The following is a 25486-nucleotide window of genomic DNA, read 5'->3' as shown; positions in this document are numbered from 1 at the left end:
TTATTTGCATGAAATGTAAACTATAAATAGACTTAAGGGCCATAATATTCAACATTGTATTTTATCTACAGGAAATTTAAACTATAAATAGACTTAAGGGCCATAATATTCAACATTGTATTTTATCTGCAGAAAATTTAAACTATAAATAGACTTAACGGCCATAATATTCAACATTGTACTTAATCTGCATGAAATTTAAGCTATAAATACACTTAAACGCCATAATGTTCAATATTGTATTTTATCTGTAAGAAATTAAAACTCTAAATACACTTAAAGGCCATACTATTCAACATTGTATTTTATCAACATGAAATTTAAGCTATAAATATACTTAAAGACCACAATATTCAACATTGCATTTTATCTGCATGAAATTTAAACTATAAATATACTTAAAGGCCATAATATTCAACACTGTATTTTATCAACATGAAATTTAAATCATAAATACACTTAAAGTCCATAATATTCAACATTGTATTTTATCAACATGAAATTTAAACTATAAATATACTTAAAGGCTATAATATTCAACATTGTATTTTATCTGCAGGAAATTTAAACTATAAATACACCTAAGGGCCATAATATTGAATATTGTAGTTATCTGCAGGAAATTTAAACTATAAATAGAATTAAGGCACATAATAGTCAACATTGTATTTTATCTGCATGAAATTTAAACTATAAATACACTTAAAGGCCATAATATTCAATATTTTAGTTTATCTGCAGGAAATTTAAACTATAAATATACTTAAAGGCCATAATATTCAACATTGTATTTTATCTGCATGAAATTTAAACTATGAATATACTTAAAGTCCATATTATTCAACAATGTATTTTATCTGCATGAAATGTAAACTATAAATACACTTAAAGTCCATAATATTCAACATTGTATTTTATCTGCAGGAAATTTAAACTATAAATATACTTAAAGTCCATATTATTCAACAATGTATTTTATCTGCAGGAAATTTAAACTATAAATACACTTAAAGTCCATAATATTCAACATTGTATTTATCTGCAGGAAGTTTAAACTATAAATACCCTTAAATGCCATAATATTCAACAATGTATTTTATCTGCATGAAATGTAAACTATAAATACACTTAAAGTCCATAATATTCAACATTGTATTTTATCTGCAGGAAATTTAAACTGTAAATAGACTTAAGGGCCATAATATTCAACAGTGTATTTTATCTGCATGAAATGTAAACCATAAATACACTTAAAGTCTATAATATTCAACAATGTATTTTATCTGCATGAAATCTAAACTATAAATACACTTAAAGTCCATAATATTCAACATTGTATTTTATCTGCAGGAAATTTAAACTGTAAATAGACTTAAGGGCCATAATATTCAACATTGTATTTTATCTGCAGGAAATTTAAACTATAAATATACTTAAAGGCCATAATATTCAACATTGTATTTTATCTGCAGGAAATTTAGACTATAAATACACATAAGGGCCATAATATTCAATATTGTAGTTTATCAGCAGGAAATTTAAACTATAAATGCACATAAGGGCCATAATATTCAACATTGTATTTTATCTGCAAGAAATTTAAACTATAAATATACATAAAAGCCATAATATTCAACATTGCATTTTATCTGCAGGAAATTTAAACTATAAATACACTTAAAGTCCATAATATTCAACATTGTATTTATCTGCAGGAAGTTTAAACTATAAATACCCTTAAATGCCATAATATTCAACAATGTATTTTATCTGCATGAAATGTAAACTATAAATACACTTAAAGTCCATAATATTCAACATTGTATTTTATCTGCAGGAAATTTAAACTGTAAATAGACTTAAGGGCCATAATATTCAACATTGTATTTTATCTGCATGAAATGTAAACCATAAATACACTTAAAGTCTATAATATTCAACAATGTATTTTATCTGCATGAAATCTAAACTATAAATACACTTAAAGTCCATAATATTCAACATTGTATTTTATCTGCAGGAAATTTAAACTGTAAATAGACTTAAGGGCCATAATATTCAACATTGTATTTTATCTGCAGGAAATTTAAACTATAAATATACTTAAAGGCCATAATATTCAACATTGTATTTTATCTGCAGGAAATTTAGACTATAAATACACATAAGGGCCATAATATTCAATATTGTAGTTTATCAGCAGGAAATTTAAACTATAAATGCACATAAGGGCCATAATATTCAACATTGTATTTTATCTGCATGAAATTTAAACTATAAACACACTTAAGGGCCATAATATTCAATATTGTATTTTATCTGCAGGAAATTTAGACTATAAATACACTTAAGGGCCATAATATTCAACATTGTAGTTTATCAGCAGGAGATTTAAACTCTAAATACACTTGAAAGTCATAATATTCATCATTGTATTTTATCTGCATGAAATTTAAACTATAACTACACCTAAGAGCCATAATATTCAATATTGTAGTTTATCTGCAGGAAATTTAGACTATATATACACTTAAGGGCCATAATATTCAACATTGTATTTTATCTGCAGGAAATTTAAACTATAAATACCCTTGAATGCCATAATATTCAACAATATATTTTATCTGCATGAAATGTAGACTATAAATACACTTAAAGGCCATAATATTCAACATTGTATTTTATCTGCAGGAAATTTAAACTATAAATAGACTTAAGGGCCATAATATTCAACAGTGTATTTTATCTGCAGGAAATTTAAACTATAAATACCCTTAAATGCCATAATATTCAACAATACATTTTATCTGCATGAAATGTAGACTGTAAATACACTTAAAGGCCATAATATTCAACATTGTATTTTATCTGCATGAAATTTAAACTCTAAATAGACTTCAGGGCCATAATATTCAACAGTGTATTTTATCTGCAAGAAATTTAAACTCTAAATACACTTAAAATTTATAATATTCAACATTTTATTTTATCTGCATGAAATTTAATCTATGAATACACTCAAAGGCCATAATGTTCAATATTGTATTTTATCTGTAGGAAATTTAAACTATAAATACACTTAAGGGCCATAATATTCAATATTGTAGTTTATCTGCAGAAAATTAAAACTATAAATACACTTAAGGGCCATAATATTCAATATTGTATTTTTATCTGCAGGAAATTTAAACTATAAATACACTTAAGGGCCATAATATTCAATATTGTATTTTATCTGCAGGAAATTTAAACTGTAAATACACTTAAGGGCCATAATATTCAATATTGTATTTTATCTGCAGGAAATTTAAACTGTAAATACACTTAAGGGCCATAATATTCAACATTGTATTTTATCTGCATGAAATTTAAACTATAAATACACTTAAGGGCCATAATATTCAACATTGTATTTTATCTGCAAAAAATTTAAACTATAAATAGACTTAAGGGCCACAATATTCAACATTGTATTTTATCTGCAAGAAATTTAAACTATAAATATACTTAAAGGCCACAATATTCAACACTGTATTTTATCTGCATGAAATTTAAACTATGAATATACTTAAAGGCCACAATATTCAACATTGTATTTTATCTGCATGAAATTTAAACTATAAATATACTTAAAGTCCATAATATTCAACATTGCGTTTTATCTGCAGGAAATTTAAACTATAAATACACGTAAAGGCCATAATATTCAACATTGTATTTTATCTGCAAGAAATTTAAACTATAAATATACTTAAAGGCCATAATATTCAACATTGTATTTTATCTGCAAGAAATTTAAACTATAAATAGACTTAAGGGCCACAATATTCAACATTGTATTTCATCTGCAAGAAATTTAAACTATAAATATACTTAAAGGCCACAATATTCAACATTGTATTTTATTTGCAGGAAATTTAAACTATAAATAGACTTAAGGGCCATAATATTCAACATTGTATTTTATCTGCAGGAAATTTAAACTGTAAATAGACTTAAGGGCCATAATATTCAACATTGTATTTTATTTGCAGGAAATTTAAACTGTAAATAGACTTAAGGGCCACAATATTCAACATTGTATTTTATTTGCAGGAAATTTAAACTATAAATATACTTAAAGGCCACAATATTCAACATTGTATTTTATCTGCAAGAAATTTAAACTATAAATAGACTTAAGGGCCATAATATTCAACATTGTATTTTATCTGCAGGAAATTTAAACTGTAAATAGACTTAAGGGCCATAATATTCAACATTGTATTTTATTTGCAGGAAATTTAAACTATAAATATACTTAAAGGCCACAATATTCAACATTGTATTTTATCTGCAGGAAATTTAAACTATAAATACACGTAAAGGCCACAATATTCAAAATTGTATTTTATCTGCAGGATACTTAAACCCTAAATACACTTAAAAACCACAATATTCAATATTGTATTTTATCTGCAGGAAATTTAAACTGTAAATACACTTAAGGGCCATAATATTCAACATTGTATTTTATCTGCAGGAAATTTAAACTATAAATACACTTAAGGGCCATAATATTCAATATTGTATTTTATCTGCAGGAAATTTAAACTGTAAATATACTTAAAGGCCACAATATTCAACATTGTATTTTATCTGCAAAAAATTTAAACTATAAATAGACTTAAGGGCCACAATATTCAACATTGTATTTCATCTGCAAGAAATTTAAACTATAAATATACTTAAAGGCCACAATATTCAACACTGTATTTTATCTGCATGAAATTTAAACTATGAATATACTTAAAGGCCACAATATTCAACATTGCATTTTATCTGCATGAAATTTAAACTATAAATATACTTAAAGGCCATAATATTCAACATTGTATTTTATTTGCAGGAAATTTAAACTATAAATATACTTAAAGGCCACAATATTCAACATTGTATTTTATCTGCAGGAAATTTAAACTATAAATACACGTAAAGGCCATAATATTCAACATTTTATTTTATATGCAGGAAATGTGAAGTATAATACTCTTAAGTGTCATAAACATTGAAAGTCTTGTTGGGAACTTTTGTTTTGTTTAGTATCCCCATGAAAATGGAGCTGGGTAGAAATGTGACATTTTTGCTCATTTGTGCATTCATTTGTATGTTTATTTATGCCTTCAGTGTCTTGTAATCTATTACCTTCTTGAAAATTGGTAGGTAAATTCATCACTTGGAAAGTAACTCCAACAAATCAAAAATAGGTCATTGTGAAATAATTAGAGTAGCTTTTGTATGTTTAGCTATTGTTCTGTCATGCCCTAAAATCTTGGTTTTGTTTTGGTTTGTTGTTATGGAACAGTAACACTGTGAAGATTATATCATACAGAGGCAAGTGTGCCTTGCCAAGGGCACTGCATAATAACCAGTTTGGACAGATCCAGTAGTGAGAGTTCACACACACCCATCAAAATTAATGAGGAGAAAAACTACATCACATAAATAGTAGTTCACCATGACCAAATGTTCAAGTTTTACTGTTTTGTACTTTCAGCTATTTGTTATTTTACCTGTCTACATCTTGAACACTATTTCACCTGCACTTATGAATGTTGATACATGGATGCATCTCAAAAAGAGCAATTCAACTGTATAAAAATAAAGACATCATAACCTCATTTTCATGGTTTAGTAAAGTTTTATTTGCAGTTATCTGTTCATTACACCCTTAATATCTTGCATACCATTTTACCTACACTCAAGAAAAGTGGAATATGGATGTATCTCAAAAAGAATAACTCAGCCATATAAAAATACCTAATTTTGATCTAAGTTTTTGCTTGAGTGAATGATGTAGTTTTAGTTATTTGATGGTTATACTCTTAATATCTTGAATCCTATTTCACCTGCACTCATGAAAATTGGTATGTGGATGCATGTCAAGGTGAGTATCTAGAATACACCAAAAAACTAGGTCACCATAAACTAGTTTTTAAGCTTGAGTACTTTTATATTTGTAGCTATCTACTCATTATACCTTCAACATCTTGGTCACTATTTTATGTACACATTTAAAAATTAGTATGTGAATGCATTTAAGAATGAATTACATAAACATAAAATAAGTAGGTAACTATGACCTGACTATCATGCTTGAGGGAATTTTTCTTCAATTTGTTCATTATATCCTCAAGTTCTTGGATCTTATGTCACTTTCACTTGTCAAAATTGATATTTATGTATGTATATCATAAAGTCATTGAACTTAAATATCTCAAGAAAAAAAAACAAAAAAACAAAACAAAGGTAAGGCAAAATTTGGGTAAAACCCTTGAAGTTCAAGGTCAAATTCTTGATGTAAAGCACACTCTTATAAAATATCCAAGATCTTCTTAGCTGAAACATTGTCATGGACATATCCCAGTGTGTTAAGGTTGTCTCCATTCTAAAGACATGCAGAATGGTATGTTTGGCCTATTCTATATCCCTGAGCCCAAGGAAGACAATTAGTATGCAGATTGATCTTAGTGAAGGTAACTCAATGAAACACAGGAATGTTATTCTCACACTTCAGTGACTTACTTTATATAATCACTGATAAGTTGAGCCAAACTTCAAACAACAAAGATCCTCATCTGCCATAGTATAATGCACCTGCACATCAGGACAATGCTATTTGATTTACTGATTACTCCTAAAAAAACTGCATTATGCGATGGCAGATATGGGTTTGTGTAGTTTGCAATTGGAATTGTCTCATAAGTGAGTACATGTGGTGTGTTTTGTAGCTGTTCATTCATTACATCTTCATTAATGTATCTTTAACCATCCTTTACCTGCACTCCTTCAAATTGGACTGGACCGCTCTGGTGGCCTAGTGGTTAGAGCATCCGCCTCGGATGTGGGAGGTTGTGGGTTCGATCCCCGGCCGAGTCACACCAAAGACTTACAAAAGTGGTACTAACAGCTGCCTCACTTGGCACTCCACATTAAGAGGTTAGTGTTAGGACTGGTTGGCCTGGTGTCAGGATAATGTGACTGGGTGGCACGTCATGCTACATGTCTGCAACATGATGCCCCAGTGCTATGCATCACTATAAACTGCCACACTGCAGACATCATAGCAATATGACTGAAAAATTGTTAAAGCTACCTTAAAAATCCAAATCACACACACACACAAATTGGAATGTGGATACATTTCAGTGAGAGTAACTCAACAATACCAAACCTTGGTCACTGTGACTTAATTTTTGTGTATCATTTCCACACACCAGTCTGGAGTCAGCTACTCCAGATGTGCTTCATTTGGTATGGGGGTTTGTGTTTATGAGTAATCAATTTCTTCAAATGAAAACTAGTGTACTAAAAGAACCTTTTTCTATTGTTGTCCTTTTTAAGTGAGGTTTACACTATGATATATAGAAATTAAGCTTTATAATTGATTTTTACACCCTGATTCATACAAATTAAGCTTTTTAATTAATTTTTAGACTGTGAACCATGAATATTAAGCATTTTTAAACATCAGAGCTGTATATTACACTTTCCTCAACTTTATATGGATTTACTTACTTACTGTCCTTACAATGGTTAAAGTCAATTTAAGCTTCAGTTTCTTGCAGTATATCCTGTTTGGTTAAACTTATGCTATCTTCTTGTATAGACATGGATTAAAAACCAGTGTAAAATTTGATAGGTCTTTCCACAAATTATTCAATCTTGATTTGAACTGGTTTTACATTTTTTGCTAACACAACATGGTCTGGTGAACTATTCATTTAAGCCACAATCATTTATGAAGAAATAAAGTTTCTAATATCTGATCTGAAGCTTAATGCATGCTGTGTTATTACATGATGAGGTCTTGGATGTTTTGCAGTCATCTAGTTCATTTTTAGATTAACAATGTCTTTTCTCAGCCTGGAATAGCTATAATTCTTTTCCAACAAATTTAGACATCATCCAAAATGAGTTCTATCAGAGATGTGTATTTTTATTCTGACTTCCCTTAAGATTTTGTGCCCTCTATAATGATCATTAGTAAAACAATTTCTATTTTGTTTCATGACTGTTTCATTTTATCACTTAACCTAACTGATGATAAGCAGCTGAGTTGCACATTTTGGAGATTGCCCTAGAACTTTCACAAAATTTGATCAAACTTGGTGCCTTGGTGCCAGATGAGCATTATCATGTCCTCTTAAGACTCTTTCAATCTACATACAATGTTCCATCATACATTATAGGATAAATTTACTTTTTGTAGTTATTAAATATTTCTTTTCTTTATAAAAAAATCTGTTTTAGTTTCATCACTGGGCACATGATGTACCAAATTTTCCAACTATAAAACAGTTTGTGAAAATGGATCCACAGCTAGTGACTCCTTGACCTACTTGCTGCTGTCATGATTAATGCTGCACTTGTATTGATATATATGCTAAGTATTTATAAAACTTACTAGAAACTAAGGTAAAAATCAGTGTAGGATCATATTTCTTTTTTTCAAAAACATTTTGTTGTTACCCAATTCAAGTGAACAAGTTGCATTAAAGTGTGAAAGTTCATGATGGTAATGAAATTTTTAAGGATGATAATAAATAATTAGGTTTTATATCTGCAATTTCAGTTATGTTGCTGTGACAATTGGAAAACATCCCCAGTATCAGGGGGATCAATATGAAATTCATAAAGACATAACTAGGGTAAATACAGGCCACTTGTTTGCAAGAAATCAAGATGTGCACACTGAGTGGCAGCTAATGTTTTGCTGTGATATTTTGTGATGTTTGTTGTTTTGTTTGACCTGTATAATGCACAACAGTATCTTCAGGCATCAGTTTCTTTTATATCCATCCATTGATACTCCAAACATTATTTGAACAAAACCAACTTGATATCAACCTTTTTAAGCATAAGACCTTTCATCCCTCAAGATAACAGCAAAATTTACACAAGGCATTGTTCCTTTTTTTTCTCCTGTACTATGTTAAGTCATAATTATGAAAAATATTTTGATGCCATGTGACTAGATATACATCATCACTTTGTAATAGAATTTACATTAGTCAGATGTTACAGGTCTCAGTCATGCTGTTAGGCAGCATGAAGATTAAGTACAAAGTGCTGCATGCGTTTCTCTCATAGTATCCCTTAGTGATTGGCATTGACATGAAGCCATACAATTTCAAATTGAAAATATTGAGACATTTCTGATGATACTGTACATGGTTTAGAGGCTGGACTGGCACCAAGCAAAAAAAATTAGAGAACATATTTAGTTACTTATAATGGCTGAAAATACAGCAAAAAAAATGAAGTTTTATATGATTAAACTATTTATGTAAATGAATACAACTCATACAAATTAGAATGATGGAAACTAAAAATTTAGATAAATTCATATAGTAAGCATTATAATTCAGAATATCAAGGCAGTAGTAATTATATGTACTAAGCATTATAGTTCAAAATATCAATGAAATATTAATTACATGAAGTAAACATTACAATTCAGAATATCATGGCAATAGTAATTACATGTAGTAAGCATTTTAATTTAAAATATCAAGGCAATAATAATTACATGAAGTCAGCAATGTAATTCAGAATAATCAAGGCAGTAGTAATTATGTACATATTTTCCCAGTCTCAACATTATGTAAAACAGTTATAAAAAGAAGTCAAACATTGATGTTAAACCAAGTTGATGCATGAATAAATTTCTGTAGGCCTTTTTTATTCTGCATTAAAGGTGACATTTTTAAACATTTTGTCAAAAACCTTTGAAAACAAGAAAACTCATTAAATAACCCCAGATTATGGCTTTGAATGCTCCTATGTTGTACACTTTCTGAAGTGATTTAATTTTTGATTGCTTGTGTAAATCGTGTCTTGAACAACAGCATCACTATGGTACAAACTGCAATACAAGAATTATTCCAACATCAGTATCTATGAGTTTCTTTGTTTTTCTTAAGTATTTACCATATTTATCCCATGTTTAACATCCAGGGGCGATAAGTATCCAAAATCAGCAGATTTCTACACCAGAAAAATGATGCTCTGGCATTTTACAGAGAATTTTACGAATAGAGTTTGTACTCTATTATAAGTCAAGTCCAACTGTAAGCAGCATAGTCTCTGAGCTGTCATTGCATAATGTGCTGGCAGATTAGGGTCTATGTTGTTTGTCTACTCATTAATCCTAACAAGTTGCATAGACCCATGATCTGAATCTCTGCAATTTGCAGTTGGATTTGACTTACATTCAGGTATATACAAAACATGTGTAAGTATGTATATATATCAAATAAGAATATTTTCATTAGATAAATAAACTACAATGGTAATTGGATACAAACCCCTTATTTTGCAAGATTTGTTTCTGATGAATTTACAGTGTGTTATACAAAATTGGTAAGGCCTTTTTTTGACCGTACATAATACAGATTGAAACTCTATGCTGATATGCAGAACAGAGCAATTTTGATCCTAGCTGGCATGAATTCATTTAAGCTGACTTTTTAATTATATCAATCTTTGATAACATTAATTATTTTTTTCTATATTTCGGTTTCATCTTTGATAAGGAAATTAAATGATTTCTCTTTAAATCTACATCACATTTCCTTCAAATTTGTCTTAAATATGGTCCACGTTTACAGAGATATTTTGTCCAGTTCATGCACATTTTTCAATATAATCAAATTGCAGCTTGTACCATATTTTTTGTAACAGCACAAATAGAAACACATTAATATGTACCACATTGGTTAACATTTGCCATGGCTTGCTTGTTTTCAGTTATGTGGGCATTACACTTGGCGCATATCCCAAGTACGAGGCTGATGCTTATGATAGAGCAAAGGAGTTAAATAAGGTTTGATCTTGCATTCATAACCTTAGTTCAGTGTACTGTAAGTATGCTGTGGTGAATGGAGATAGTATGTGATGATTACAGTATGTGTGTTGTTGATTATATCTTTCAGTTTCATTCACGTCACGATTGGTCACTATCCTTTACATCAGGCAGATCCACATGATGCAGCGAAAGAAATTATGAAGGTTTGCAACAGAAGCAACATGTTTATTTATTTATTTATCACTGGTCTCTATTATTTGATTCATTTATTTTTTTTTAAATTTGTTTTTATTGACTCATGAATAATTCGATTAAGTAATTTATTTGCTTTTTGTTTTTACTATTTACCAAGTTACTCATTTATAGATTTTTCATACTTACTGAGACGTTTAATTTAATTCATTTCTTTTTGTATATCTGACTTGATTTTAACGCCAAATTATGGTATGGTTGTGTATCTGTCATACTTCCATCAACTATTGCTTGTTAACACTCTGGAGTCCATATTTTAGATCTGATTTCAATCATATTTGGAATATGGGCTTATAGTATTAAAATCTCAGAAGAGATCAATAATGAGTGAGATCTATGCATAATAATGAGGTGATTTTACATCTGATTGACTGATTTTGTTAACTCCCAGTTGGCCATATTTTTGATCAGGTTTTGACCAAACTTTAAATATTCACTTAAATCATTAAGATGCAGGCAGGTTTGGTAATGAGTGAGATACATGCATATTAATGACATGATCTTGCATCTGATTAGCTGGGAGTGTTACCAGTCTGCTAGTCATATTTCTCATCCAATTATTATTAAAATTTAAGTATGGGCTTATATTATCAAGATCTTGAATAAATTCAAGAATGGGCAAAATCCATTCATATTGTTGAGGTCATTTTGCATCTGATTGCTGACCTGGCAAGGGACTGACCAATACAAAAATATTTGGGTGGGAGAGGCTTAAATTTGCTTTTGAGACAGGAATTTTGTTACCTCTAGAAATTGTTTATCAACTGTTATAATGGATGTAATGTGTTGTTTTTCTATACATCAGAAAAGAATATTTTTTAAGCAATGCTCCTTCTTCTTTTGATAATTAAATAGTTGGTTCTTTACCACTCTGAAGGCCAAGTTTCTGCATTTCCACCAGACTTGGAATATCACTTATATAATCAAGATCTTAGGTAAATCATATAATGAATGAAATCCATGCTTTCTAATGAGGTGACTTGCAATAAGTTGGCAGAACTTGTTACAACCCCAGAGGCTATATTTCGGATCTGGTTTTGATCAAACCTGGTAGATATGCATTTGTCATTTTTTTAATTTGATTTTGTTCAAATTTCATGTATAGGCTTAATTTGGTCAGAATCTCATGAATTCAGTAATGCCTGCATTTTAAATGATCTTAAATCTGATTGGTTGAACATGTTAACATAAAAGAGACTTATATCTGTTCCAATTTAGACCACGATTGGTGAATAGGATTTTATAACCAATTAAAATGAACACTTTAACAACTCTATTTCTGATCATATTTTTTCAGATTTTGGTAAATATGCTAATATTATCAAGATGAAATGTTAATTTTATGAATGAAACCTGAACACCATGCAGTAATACACACAACTTTCCTGCTGTGGAAGTGTGCACATACTGGTACATGGGGTGATTCTCATTCAGCAGTGAATGAAAGTAGGTTTGTTAAAGAAGATGAAATGTTAAGTAGCCAAAGGAACACAAACAATATTACCAAAAAATGATGCAATGCATCAATGATAATTTATGATACCATTATGAAAAGATGAATCAGAAAAATTCCATCTTAGGTTATTGTTGTGATTGTTTCAGTGTTGTTGTCATGGTGGTGGGTAAATTTGAAAATGCAGCGTGTGTTATGATTGATGTCAGGATATTGTTGTCCATTGATTTTGGATAAAATCTCCAAAACAGGATATAGATTCATTTTGTGTTTCATTCAGTTTTTTGTACGGGATAAAACAGTACTATTCAGAGTGGATAAAAGTGCACTGTTACTGGAAAGAGAAACTGTTGTCTGATGCATTGTATCCAAGGCTAGTTTAACTTTCTCTCTCTCTCATACTAGCAACAGCAACTAGTGATCAGTAGATGTTGAATTTCAATACATGTATTTGCATAAATCATATTTTGTTTAGGGTTCTTTTTCTCCTTGCAGATTTTCTTTATTGAATTGTGATGATAGATATTTTCTTTGCATGAAAACAAGATCTGCTGATTCATCAGCACTGATCTCGGGTAGAAATGGTTACAGTCATTTCAGCCTTTGGTACTGGCCATGATATTTATGACACAGTCAGCATGTTCCCCACTTCTGTCACCATTTTTATTTAGCCATTGCCAGAAATAGTTTGTTGAATGCAAGCACATGTTTACCATAAAAGGAACTGTGAATATTTTTACTTAACTATGGTCAATACTAATGGATATTCATGGGACTGTTTATTAAATATATAATAAACTTAGATATGATACAGTCATCTCATGGCTTACAAATTTTTACAACCACATTACTAATTTCCCCTGACTGATTTAGTAAATACAACAGACTGTTATTGCCAAAGTAAACGAGAATTTGATTTGATATTCTGGCAAGTGTATTGTAGTCTTAAAGGATAAGTTTTCTTTCCTTAAAGGAATGAAGATGTTTAAAGATTTATTTGTTATGATTGTGAATGTTAAAGGCAAGTAGTCCATCACTATATTTTTTAAGTATGTTAATTGTTAAAGAAGTCAGCTAATAATTAATATTTATATTTGTCTTCAGTGCATTATGTACAAATGACAAACAATGACCATCCATGCTATTTCAGTCAAATGTTATACAAACCCATGCACAAGAAATGCTGCTGTTGCAATATGTTTATCACCTAGATTGGTAAATTAACCAATTTACCTTCCTAATAAGTACCAGTAATTGAAAATTATTTAATTTAATCCATAGGCAAATGGTTCTTTCAACTATTAGGCTTTGCTTTAATACCCCAAAACAACCAAAATGAAAGCTGCCTTCAGTATCCCCATGTTGTCAAACAATCATGTGCTTCATCATTTTCATTAGTCATTGCCTTTAGTAAAACCATGAACATGTTTTTCAAGATGGCAGCATCCTATTCAAAACAAGATTTTGCCTGTAAATTCAGAGTTTCAGAAAAGTGATGTAGTCCACCAAGGACACTGAAGTGCAGTACTAGCTATTTACCTCAGCTAGTTTTACCTGTCTGAGTAATTTTAATTTCTTCAAACACTTTGACCAACTGTTGCAATTGGCTGTCACATAAAGCCACTGCCAAAACATCAGATATATTCGTAATGCTTGTGACATAGGATGGTGAGATTGAGTTTTGGTCATTACAACATATGACCCTCCCTTCCTAGGATTATCCTTTAAAGTTTAACATCATATCAAAAACAATTCTTTTACATTTGCCATTTAGGGTCACCTCTAGAATGCATGATTGCAGGATTCACAATAATTTCTTTAAAATGGTTAATCATACTTGGAAGTCCTACCTATATTTCTTTGATAAATTCCACCTTTTTGTCTATTAAAAATATTAAAACATGGAGGGGTAGGAAACATCACCCCCCAAAAAAAAATTCACTTCTAAAATTGACCATTAAGGATAGTACTTTGTAGTACTGTATGTAAAATAACATATGTACTGACATACAAGTCAAGGCTATCTGCAAAAAAACATAGACCATGAACTGTTGTTTGTTATATTGATTACTCCCAACAAACTACATAGAATTAGATCTGCAGGTGCATTATGTAATGACAGACCTGGGTCTGTGTGGTTTGCATTTTGACATTACTTATAAGTAAATATATATGGTACATGTATCACTTGAGTGTAAACTGCATTTCTGAAGGAGCTAAATCATAAATGTAACTACCTGGTATGTTGGCAAATTTAGTATATGAATTACAGAAATCTACAAAGAATTCATAGAGTTCACAATTACGTATTTGTAATACTTATTATAACTACTTTGCAAGTATATTAACAAATTGTCAGCATTTAAAGACAAAAGAATTATAATATTTGTGTATTCTCAGTAACTTTTGCATTTAACTTCAAACAATGAGTCTTTATTTATTTTGTTATTCCCTTGGTAAATGTAACTAATGTATGAACATTTTTTAAAATATTATTTTGATACAGAAAGAAAATGCAGCACATAAAGGTGCCACGAAAGGTCCTGCTTTTCGTCTTAACATGCATCCAAAAACGTTTTTCGATCCAAGCCCTTACACCTCAGACCGACCTCTAGGAAAGCGAGCAGCATCAGCTGGTGCTGTCACAAGGAAGGATGATGTAAAACCCTTCAAGCCAAGCTCTCCAGGAAAGAAGGTACTTATTGCATCTGTATACAAGACTTTGTTAGTTGGAAACCTGATGTAAAAACGTATAAACTTTTAAATGAGATTATGTGGTCTCAGAGGTTGAAGTGAGATGTATGTGGTCTCGGAGGTTGAAATGAGATGTATGTCAATGACCAGGTTTCAGAGGTTTCAGATGTATGTGGTTTCAGAGGTGGAAGTCAGATGTATGTGGTCTCAGAGGTGGAAGTGAGATGTATGTGGTCTCAGAGGTGGAGGTGAGATGTATGTGGTCTCAGAGGTGGAGGTGAGATTATGTGGTCTCAGAGGTGGAGGAAAGCATAGAACCCAAAGGAAACTAATAACCCTGGATCAGTGACCATGTATTTTTGCCTAGCATCTGGACTATAGAGCTACAAAGCAAGCATGTTATCACTGTCTTATCTACTCATGTAGCCAGTTTAGGTAAGTGTTGTTAAACCCACATTAATGGGGAAGTGAAATATAGCAGTAACTTTTCTTACACAATCAGTATCATTATCAAAAGAATGTTATGGTTGGGCTTAAGGTTTGTCACTCTTTTTATAATTCCTTAACACCTTGAGAGATTTTTTTAATATTTAGGATGAATCATTAAGATTTTAAACAATCATTTATCAACATTGCTCACTCACCTCTTTTACCTTGAGGCCAGGTATCATACAAATTTGCATTCAAGTTTTTGTTGAAGCTGGTTATTTGCATCCATTTTCTAAATCTCTCAGTTGGTTTTCATCATACTTTGGATGAATCATTAAAAAGCTAAGACTATTTATTCTGTGGCATGTGTGCTTGCCACTTTGACCTTTGGGTGAAGGTCACACAAATAGAAAGTAATTTGCATTAAGGTTTTCATTAAACAATTTTCACTTGGTTAAATTTCCTAAACCCCTAGATGGATTTTCTTCATAATTTGAATTAATCGTTATGATGCTCAGACAATTCATTTTTATCAATACACTTGCTCACCCCTTTGACCTTGGAATCAAGGATGCAGTCATAGAAAATTTGTGCCAAATTTTGGTTAAATTCTTTTCATTTGCTTATATTTCCTCATTATAGATCTTAAAATTGGAATAAATCATTATGAAGCTAAACCAATTCATTCTGTGACATGCTCACTCACTATTTTGACCTTGGGGATAAGGTCATACATTTTGCTTCGTTTATGGGCTTGACATGCAGGTCTTGACCTTCTTCTTAATTTTCCTACGTGTCAGGGTTCAATACAAATGAAATAAAAAAAACATAACAACATTATACACAAGAAAGTTTATAAAATGAAACTAAAATTTTCAAAATGGAATAAACATATTGACGTGTATGAATCAATAGAGTTGCAGGCTTTTTGTTGTAATTGTAATCTTGTTAGTCCTTTCAAGAGTCCCGATGTTCCAAGCAGATCTTCATTCATAATGTAGAGTCAGTGACTCTCCTTACGGTGTGAAAAGGAAATCCTAACTTGTGCTACTGATTTAATAAGCACACATTTTACATCTTCGATTTTGTTTTTACATGCAATTATTTTTGCAGTAAGACAGTAAAGATCATGTGTTACTTTCTCTAGTACACTATTTTTGTGTAATCACTTGCCACTTATTTTATGTTACATTAAATTAATAGATTTTCCATGTGAAATAAAAGTGATAATTCACTGCAATGAATTATCAGTATAGTTTTTCACTCCATCTATACAAACTACCTCACCAAGGACCACAATGAGGATTAATTGCATGCAACTAATTGTATCTTTAAATAAAATTATGATTATAATTATTATTATTATTATTATTATTATTATTATTATCACCACCAAAGTCAGCTTTGTTGAATCATCTTTCTCATGGATTGGAATGTAAAAAAATGGCATCTCATTAACTTAACCTCAGTTGAACTTATTTGATATTTGATTGATTACTAAATCTATAAAAAGAATTACATATTGAAAAACTACTTAAGGTTGTTTTCTTATTAATAATCAGGACTGGTTCAAGGCAATATCATACCCAGTGCAAAACAGACCTTTGACACCCCCCCCCCATCATTAAAATATTTGCTGATAAGAAATCTCATAAGAAATTGGTGTAAGTTATGACCAAATAAAAATATTTATATCAAGAAAATACAAATGTTTTGTTTTAATTTAGCTCCCTTATCTGATTTTTGCACCCCATTTCTATCCTGATTTGGTACCTCTCTGAAAATGGTTCCTTGTGCAAATGCACTGCTCACACATACCTTGCACAAGCCCTGTTTTTAATCATTGCTATTCTTGAAACTAGTAGATTGTGATTATGGAAATTGTGGCGTTTGGTAGGGTTGGGGTGGGGTACTCCCAATATATTATTTAAATTACTATGGAAGTCCCAACCAGGCTCGATTTTGTAGGAAGTGAAATTAGGGATAGAAAGATGTAAAGCTCCGAGCCCCCAACCAGCAATGCCGACAGTTAAATTATTGAGCACACAAAGGTGAAATTCAAAAGAATAACAATTTAATACAATTCAATATTCAGATGATAATAATTTCCCAATCACTCTTCTTCCTCTCAACCAAGTGATAGCCTATTGCATCCTGTGATTTATAGTGTGAGATCGCTTTTCCACCTGTCCTTGTTTTCTACTCATCTGTATTTCTCCTATCCTGCCAATTCCTTCTCTCCTTCTGACTTACCTCCTAACTCCTTCTCCTTGACTGCTCCTTCTCCAATTCTCCTCCTTGACTACTTTTCCTCCTCCTCTTTGACTCTGCTCTCTGACTAGCATTCGATTCACAATCTCCTAGAGACTCAGGACTAAACCACACCATAAGTCTGTCCCCTAAAAGCTTCCAGTGAAAACACAAGGACGTTAGCATATTTCCTTAGCCATCTCGTCTCACACTAAACAAACAATCAATCATCAGATAAAGGCTATTACATTTTTCAGTCACACATTCGTGCACATCGAAATACCCATACGCTCTTGTATGGTAAACAACGTCGTAATAAAAGCATGGTATCAACTACTTATCATACAGACATCAATAAATTGCATCACATTCATATATATAATCTTAATCTCATTATACTGAACAATAGCACAGCAATCAGATGCATCTCTGTACATTACACTCCCACAAGTGTACACGAATATTCAAATATCCATATTAACTAATTTTACACACTGCAACCATTTTCCAAAGTTAAAATTCAGTTCAACAGTTGCAAAATCTAGAATATCACATGAATAAATGCACTAGTTTACTACGAATTAACCAAATAGTGAATTACAATATTAATTCTAACTATGAGCTAGCAATCTACATAATTCTTTACATAATCATAGCTCATTTCTCAAATACGCATGTAAATTAAACACTACAAAAGTAATTCTATGTACTAATGATTCTAGTAATGAAGCATACATACTGTACATAATTACAATTACAATGCCATAATATTCTGCAACAATCAAGCAAATAACTCATTGACCTTTACAAAGCTTTGTATTTCCTTAGAATTTCCTAAGTTTTCCTGCCAATTCACGAGTGGCTTCCCAGAGTTATTGCTACAACTTCTCGGCACAATGTTTCACGATGACTGGGGTTTCTAGTCTAAAGTACTCAGTTAAATTTGGGTTGAAATGGTGACCATACCCTCTCTCAATTCCGATTGGATATCAATTCTACCCTGTTCTATTCAGCTTAGCAGACAATGCTCTGGCCGTCTTTCAACGTGGTGAGAGTTACAATACCAATAAGGGTCCTTTGTTCTTGAACAAAGCTTTCAACGTCCACATGTGATTTTTGACACCCAACAAGCTGGGCTCTCATAACAACTACGAACAGGACCACTATAGCCATGCGGTATAACATATATACATGGCTTCTAACTAATTCCTTTGTTATGTAATCGTGGGCAGGCAACGTGACAAAAATATTAAGTTACATCAAAGTGGAATTATTATTTGTGTGATGGTACACAAAGCACAGCAGAACATACACAGTCTACAGCTGAGCATAAAATAAAAAAAACAATTGCTTCGCTGAGTGAATAATGGATATATTTCATCTCAGTGGTGAAAAACTCAGTATTTTAACTCACTTAATGAAATATTTACACTATTCACTCAAAACAAAGCAAATATCTTCAATATATTGCTTTGAAGGTTTCAGCTGGGCTTTGTCTTAACATCTGGCTTATTTTAAATTATGGATTACTTGCATCAGCTCACAGCTCTAACAATTAAAATACAAACTTGCATCTTGAAACAAGGTCACCTCTAAATTATTATTACAGTAATCATGTATGAAATTAATACAATTAATTGGATACAATTCTCCCAAATTATTGGATAAAGTTATACTTATTCATTGCTTTTGTGCATCAGCAAAAATTCAGTTTTGCTACTAAAGTAGTTTTTAATGAGGTAATCAACAATGTTCTATATGGATCAAATGTTTTGTTGCATTAAAAAATTGTGAAAACTTTATATTTATTGACATTAAAAATTAGAAAAAGAGAATATAGACCTGCCAAAAAGTCCCTAGCATGGACCTAAAGCTTCTGTAATGGTAGAAGAGCCTGGAGCTTTAATTAACTTCAGTCCTATGACAACCTGTGTGTTACAAGAAAGAGGTGGTAACTTGAAGATGACCTGCCCCTAATATGGTGCAGAATGGTTCAAGAAAATGCTGGAAATGAAATTAGAATATCTGCCTACCTTGTAATACTATAGTAGTAGCAGTATTGCTTCAGATATATAGAGGGGGGCCCCGAGTGGCCAAGTGGTCTAAAGCGCTCTTCGTTACGGATCACTGCCATTTCACCTCTGTCTTCGGCGGTTTGAGTCTAAGATTCAGCCAATGTGGGCATGTGAGAAAGCTTGCCAGTAGCTTCTCGTGGGTCGGTGGTTCTTTCCGGGGTTTTCCGGGTTCTTCCTCCACCATTAATACTGGCCACCATGTATAGCCTATCATGTGCTGAAAAATGGCGTTAAACCCCACAACAACAACAACAACAACATCAGATATATAGAGTAGTATATTGGCATAATATGCACTCATTCCCCTCACAGAAATGGACAGTGGTTGGAATGTTGGTTGGTTTTGATGGTAGTTTCAACACATTATTGGTTTTGCAAGGAAATGGGAACTATGTGTCTTTCCCAAGGACTCAACTGACCAAGGCTGGTCAAGCTGGGCTGGTATTGAACCTGTGGCCCCTGGATTACAGAAAAATGTATGTTACTTCTTGCAATCTTTTGTTACAATGGATATTTCTTTTGGGCTTATTTGAAAACAATGTGTGGTGCTTAATACTAACAAAAATGTCCACTAGTTTCTTGCCCTATTGAGGTAGTTTAGTAATGTAAAATTTAGGGATGTGAAATAAATTTATTTTTGTGTTAATATGAGATAGTATATTTGAAAATACAAAATTTCTGGAGTTTTAATCATTTCTTCTTACAGGAGTATCTATGTAAGCCAAGAATTCAACACAATTTTCTTTCTTGCAGCCTGGTGGATTGAAAGCTGGGACATTTGATCCTTATCCAAACCATTCAGCTGATCCTTACAAGGTGGCAATCCCTCGCACCTTGAATGTAGTCAATAAGAGTGGAAGGACATTTTTGCCATCACAAGGGCCTAAGTCATCTCCCATGGTCTCCATTGTCAACCAGAATGTTATGAGGTCAGTAGTCCCAGTGCATCATACAAGTTTCTAACTCAACCAATGCAATAAGGGTAGACGAGCATATGGCATGGTTCTGCATCTGGCATGTATTGTTCAACATCTTTCTTTTACTAATAGCTTTGTCCATTGTTCTTCAGCCATCGCTATTTTCAACTTCTCTGAAAAACCACTGGATCAGTTTTGACCACACTTGACAAAGAGCATCCTGTCATGAAGGCCTTACAAGCTGTACCAGTGATGATGATCCACTCTCAGATATGGTTATACTGCTACAATTATGAAGAAAAAAAACTTTAAACCACTGATCTTTCAGACATCCAAACCAGAATTTGACAAAATTTGATGAAAAATATTTTGGCATTAAGACTTCTCAAGTTTGTACAACAGATTTTAAAATGTTGTCAAAATACAATGGCTTCCACTAAACAAAAAAGAAATACCTTTCAATAATTTATTTTCAGAAACCACTGAATTGAATTTTACCAAATTTAATAGAAAGCATACTGACATAAATACCTTTAAAGTTTGCATGAATAATGTAAGTTAACTATCAGAAATGGTCTGAGCTTTACTACAAACAGCAAAATTGTGAAACGACATATTCTCAAAAACTGCTTAACAGAATTTGTCTTCATTTAACAGAAGCATCATCAAATGAAGGCCTTCCAAGTTTTATACAAATGATACTGGTCCACCACCAAATATGGTTACCACTAAAACAAATAAGAAAACCTTTAACATCTTCTCCAAAAAATGCTGAAGAAAATTTGACAAAGTTAGATAGAAGGCATTTTCTGAAGTAAAATATGTTTCTTTGATAAAGATTACCTGATCATAATATATTAGGAATTCTTCCACTGCTTTGCAAATCCATCTCTCTCAAGCATGAATGTATGTTAACAATGTAATTTGGCTTCTTTTAGCACTGCCAGTGCTAAATTGTCATTTGTATACTCAGATGGAAGACAGACAAGAGTAGTTTCCCTTGGGATAGAGGAATTTATCGGTTACTACTGGAGATGAAGTTTTCCTTTTCCAAGATGTAACTATAAGGAGGGCTTGGGAGGATGTGCCCATATTATAATTCTATAAGTGTTCTTAAAAAATATAATTTACCACTGATTTCTTCTACAAATATTTTACTCAGTTATAATGTTAGGAGACTGGGTAAGAGGTTGAGGGAGTTAATCTCCTTACTCAGTAGTTGGCCATCATGCTCTAATCTCCTAACTTAAAATCAGCAGCTTAGAGTCTTGTATGGGATATTGGCAAAGGATTGCACTAGTTGATGAAGAGATGTAGTCCTGAAGTGAAAAGATTTTCAGTCCTGCAGATCCAACAAAAAAAATAATGACCGACATCATTATGAGGCTTAGCAACCCAAGAAGGGAGCCTATTGAGCAGCTGATGTAGTCCACACTATGCCAGATTGAGCCTTTTGAGATGAATAGTCTGTCAGACAGAAATTGGAGAATATTGTCATAATAGACCTCCATCCCCTAGTTTGATTAATATTAGTGAGCAGTCCATTTTACTAGGCTGGTAGCAACTGCATTTACATCATCAGTCTTGTGTGTGAGAAATCTTTGTGGTTTTAAGTCGAGTTGTTATGGGATTCAGCAAAAAATCCTGCTAATCCAGGAGGAAGAAGCCCGAGCAGATATATCCTTGTTTAATTTGTTGAGTGGCTCTAAAGAAAAAGCGAGATCTTCAGATAAGTATATTTCAGGTAATGCCTCAGTGGGGTCATAAAGATTCTCTTTTGTAAAAGAATCCATTGAAGAAAAAGGTTCATAATGTAAGACAGTGATTTCTCATAAATGGGAACCTGTTTCTTAGCAATGAAACCAGAGGTTATCATGTTTTCACCGATTCTTAAAGCAAGGATGGTTAGGAAGCATGTCTATTATGAAGGGTCAGTCAATGAGGCTTTCAATGGAGATGGAGGGGGGTGAATAGATCATTTCATGTGAATCACTTGTGTTCATCTGGACATTGAGTACACTATGATACTGAGGTGGATTTGAATGTGAATTTGTCAATGATGACATCATCTGAGACAATCTCTGAGAAAAGAAGGCAGAGTTCCAAAGACTTGGTTCCCCCTTGTCTTTGATAGAGTTACTTCATGAATACTTCATGAATATAGAGTTGTTGGCAAGAATCAGAATGCCCTTACCATATAGTATCCCCTGTATATCAGCTGCCAGAGGGTCTTAATCCCACTTACTCCTTGTAACGAGGGCAAGAGATGGGCACCCTCACCAGTTATACTGGCATACATGCAAATCATGATTTCCAGTGGCTGATCCTGAAACAGAATGCATACTGCAAGCAATGACAGAGATGTGTCCTCATAAATGATTAAAAAATTTAACAATTTGGTTTAGTTGGCAACATTTTGGCCACCAGTGAAATAGAAGTCATTTTCAGGGGTCTCATTCAAGCCACACTCATGAGAAAGGCAAACTCATGTGAGAGAGATTTAGAACTCCATGTCTAGATGAGTGAAAAAAGCTGTGATAAGATTAATGGATCTGTCCATGCTGATAAGAATCCAAGGCTAAGCAAGAAGAAAAAATAGGTGATTTCATATCTTTGTACAAAAAGTTAATCTTCTTGTACTTTTGGATGATGTGCAAGGTCTGGGCTAGACGTCCCACTCGCCAAAGGAAAGTGAAGCGTCTCTCACAGTCTCTCCTTTCTAGGTGTAGTGATCACCGTGGGACCACTGTCTGGCTTTGCTGGGCAGGAGGTTACTTGCATATGGCCTCTCCTACACTATTGTGTCCACAGCATCACCTTCATGCGGGGCCCCCTGTTTTCACAGAGCCTGCAGTGCAACAGAGTGCCAGGCAGTATAATGGGGTGGGCAGACTGGGCTCATTAGCCTTGATAGGCAGCCAGTCTAAGAGAAGGAAAAATATTTTCTCCAAACCTGGGTAGATGGAGCTCATTAGCCTTGTCAGGCAGTTTGTCTAGGAGAAGGAAACTCTGATTTCAAACCCATGAAGTGCCCCTGCCATTGGATGATCACTCCACTGCCTTGTGGATATCTTTGGGAGAAGGAAATGCTACATGAGTAAACCCAGACAGAAAATCTGTAGTGAAGCCTCTAAGGCGGCTGGGTGTCAACAGCAACTTCCTTCCAGCAGCTCCTGCATCCAGACTGGTGCCAAATGTCATGCTCAGCATTCCTTTGGACCCCACTAACAAGGATGAGAGGGGGATCCTGATGTCTGGGCATCCCAGCATCTCCATACCCAGGCTTGTGCCCTGGAGGGGCCATTCCATCCTCCCTGGAAACAACACAGAAACTGCCAGTCTATGGGTTATAAGTCCCACCCAATTGGCATTGGGAAGGGTCACCATGGGTCACCTTTGACGGTGGGAGGGGTCATCGTGTCCCACAGGCCAACTACTGTCCGCTTCAAGCCAGGCAGTCATCGGTCAATAAGGTGCTGGCCTGCCAATGCCTGCTTACTCCAGTGGGTGCCTGGAGCTCATTGTGTTGCTCAGCATGACAAGCAGACGGAAACTCCACACCAGACAAAGAAACAAGAAACTAACAAAGAAGATTCTAGCTCTTTGATTCGCAAGCTGGAGTGTGTGCACCAATGTGCACATGCATCTCTGACAACCTCAGGGAGGTGGATGACACCAGGACGATGGCCATCATTGACAGAGAGCTCACCAGACTAAATGTCAGCATAGTTGCCCTCCAGGAAACCAGGCTCATCTCCAGTGGCTCCCTCAGAGAGGAAAACTACACATTTTTTGGAAGGGTCGAGAATCTGAGTAGCCCTGCCAGCACGGAGTTTGGCTTTGCCATCAGAAACACCCTCCTGTCCTCAGTTGAGCCTCCCTCAGGAGGCACTGAGCATCTCTTGTCCATATGTCTTGCTACTACTGCAGATCCTGTCAACTTCCTCAGTGTCTACGCCCCCACCCTCACCTCTCCAGAAGACCAAAAGGATCAGTTCTATGGGCAGCTGGACGAACAGATCAAAGGATGCCCAAAAAATGAGCCACTATTCCTCCTCAGCGACTTTAATGCCAGAGTAGGTGTGGACCATGTGTCATGGCCTACCTGCCTTGGACATCATGGCACTGGAAAGACCAACGAAAATGGTCAAAGACTGCTGGAGCTGTGCACCTACTATGACCTGTGCATTGCAAACACCTTCTTCAAGTGTAAGCCACAGCACAAAGTGTCATGGAAACACACCAGGTCTCATCGCTGGCAACAGCTCGACTTGGTCATCACCTGATGCTCTGACCTGAACAGCGTCTTCTCCACCAGAAGCTACCACAGTGCAGACTGTGACCCTGACCACACCTTCAGGGTGCAAGTACAGCCACACACACTACACCACTCCAAACCAAGAGGTCACCCTTACATAAACACTGTGTAGATGTTGGTCACCTCCAAGGTGGAGGAGTATGTGTCCACCCTGGACCAGTCTCTCCAGGACCTGCCAGACCACAATGCCACAACCAAGTGGAAAGCCATCAAGGGTGCCATCTACAGCACAGTCATGCCCACGTTTGG

At 33.5% G+C, this 25486-nt stretch overlaps 1 protein-coding gene across 3 annotated transcripts in view; it reads left to right on the top strand.

Annotated features, from left to right (window-relative positions):
* LOC149803575 (cilia-and flagella-associated protein 96-like) overlaps positions 1-25486 on the top strand; it is a 49623-nt gene that overhangs the window by 9644 nt on the left and 14493 nt on the right. The window contains exons 4-6 of one of the 3 annotated variants that reach the window (XM_089953320.1): positions 10792-10867; positions 15061-15249; positions 20756-20931. In XM_089953320.1, coding sequence (XP_089809446.1) covers positions 10792-10867; positions 15061-15249; positions 20756-20931 — 441 coding nt within the window. Of the gene's footprint in view, positions 1-8614; positions 8691-10791; positions 10868-10976; positions 11053-15060; positions 15250-20755; positions 20932-25486 lie in introns of all 3 variants that reach the window. The other 2 variants (XM_089953319.1, XM_089953318.1) reach the window with 2 other exon arrangements.

Source organism: Sinohyriopsis cumingii, chromosome 3 (genome assembly GCF_028554795.1).
Source record: "Sinohyriopsis cumingii isolate HCF-2022 chromosome 3, ASM2855479v2, whole genome shotgun sequence".
NCBI classification, from domain to species: domain Eukaryota; kingdom Metazoa; phylum Mollusca; class Bivalvia; order Unionida; family Unionidae; genus Sinohyriopsis; species Sinohyriopsis cumingii.
This window is presented reverse-complemented; position numbering and strand designations above follow the sequence as displayed.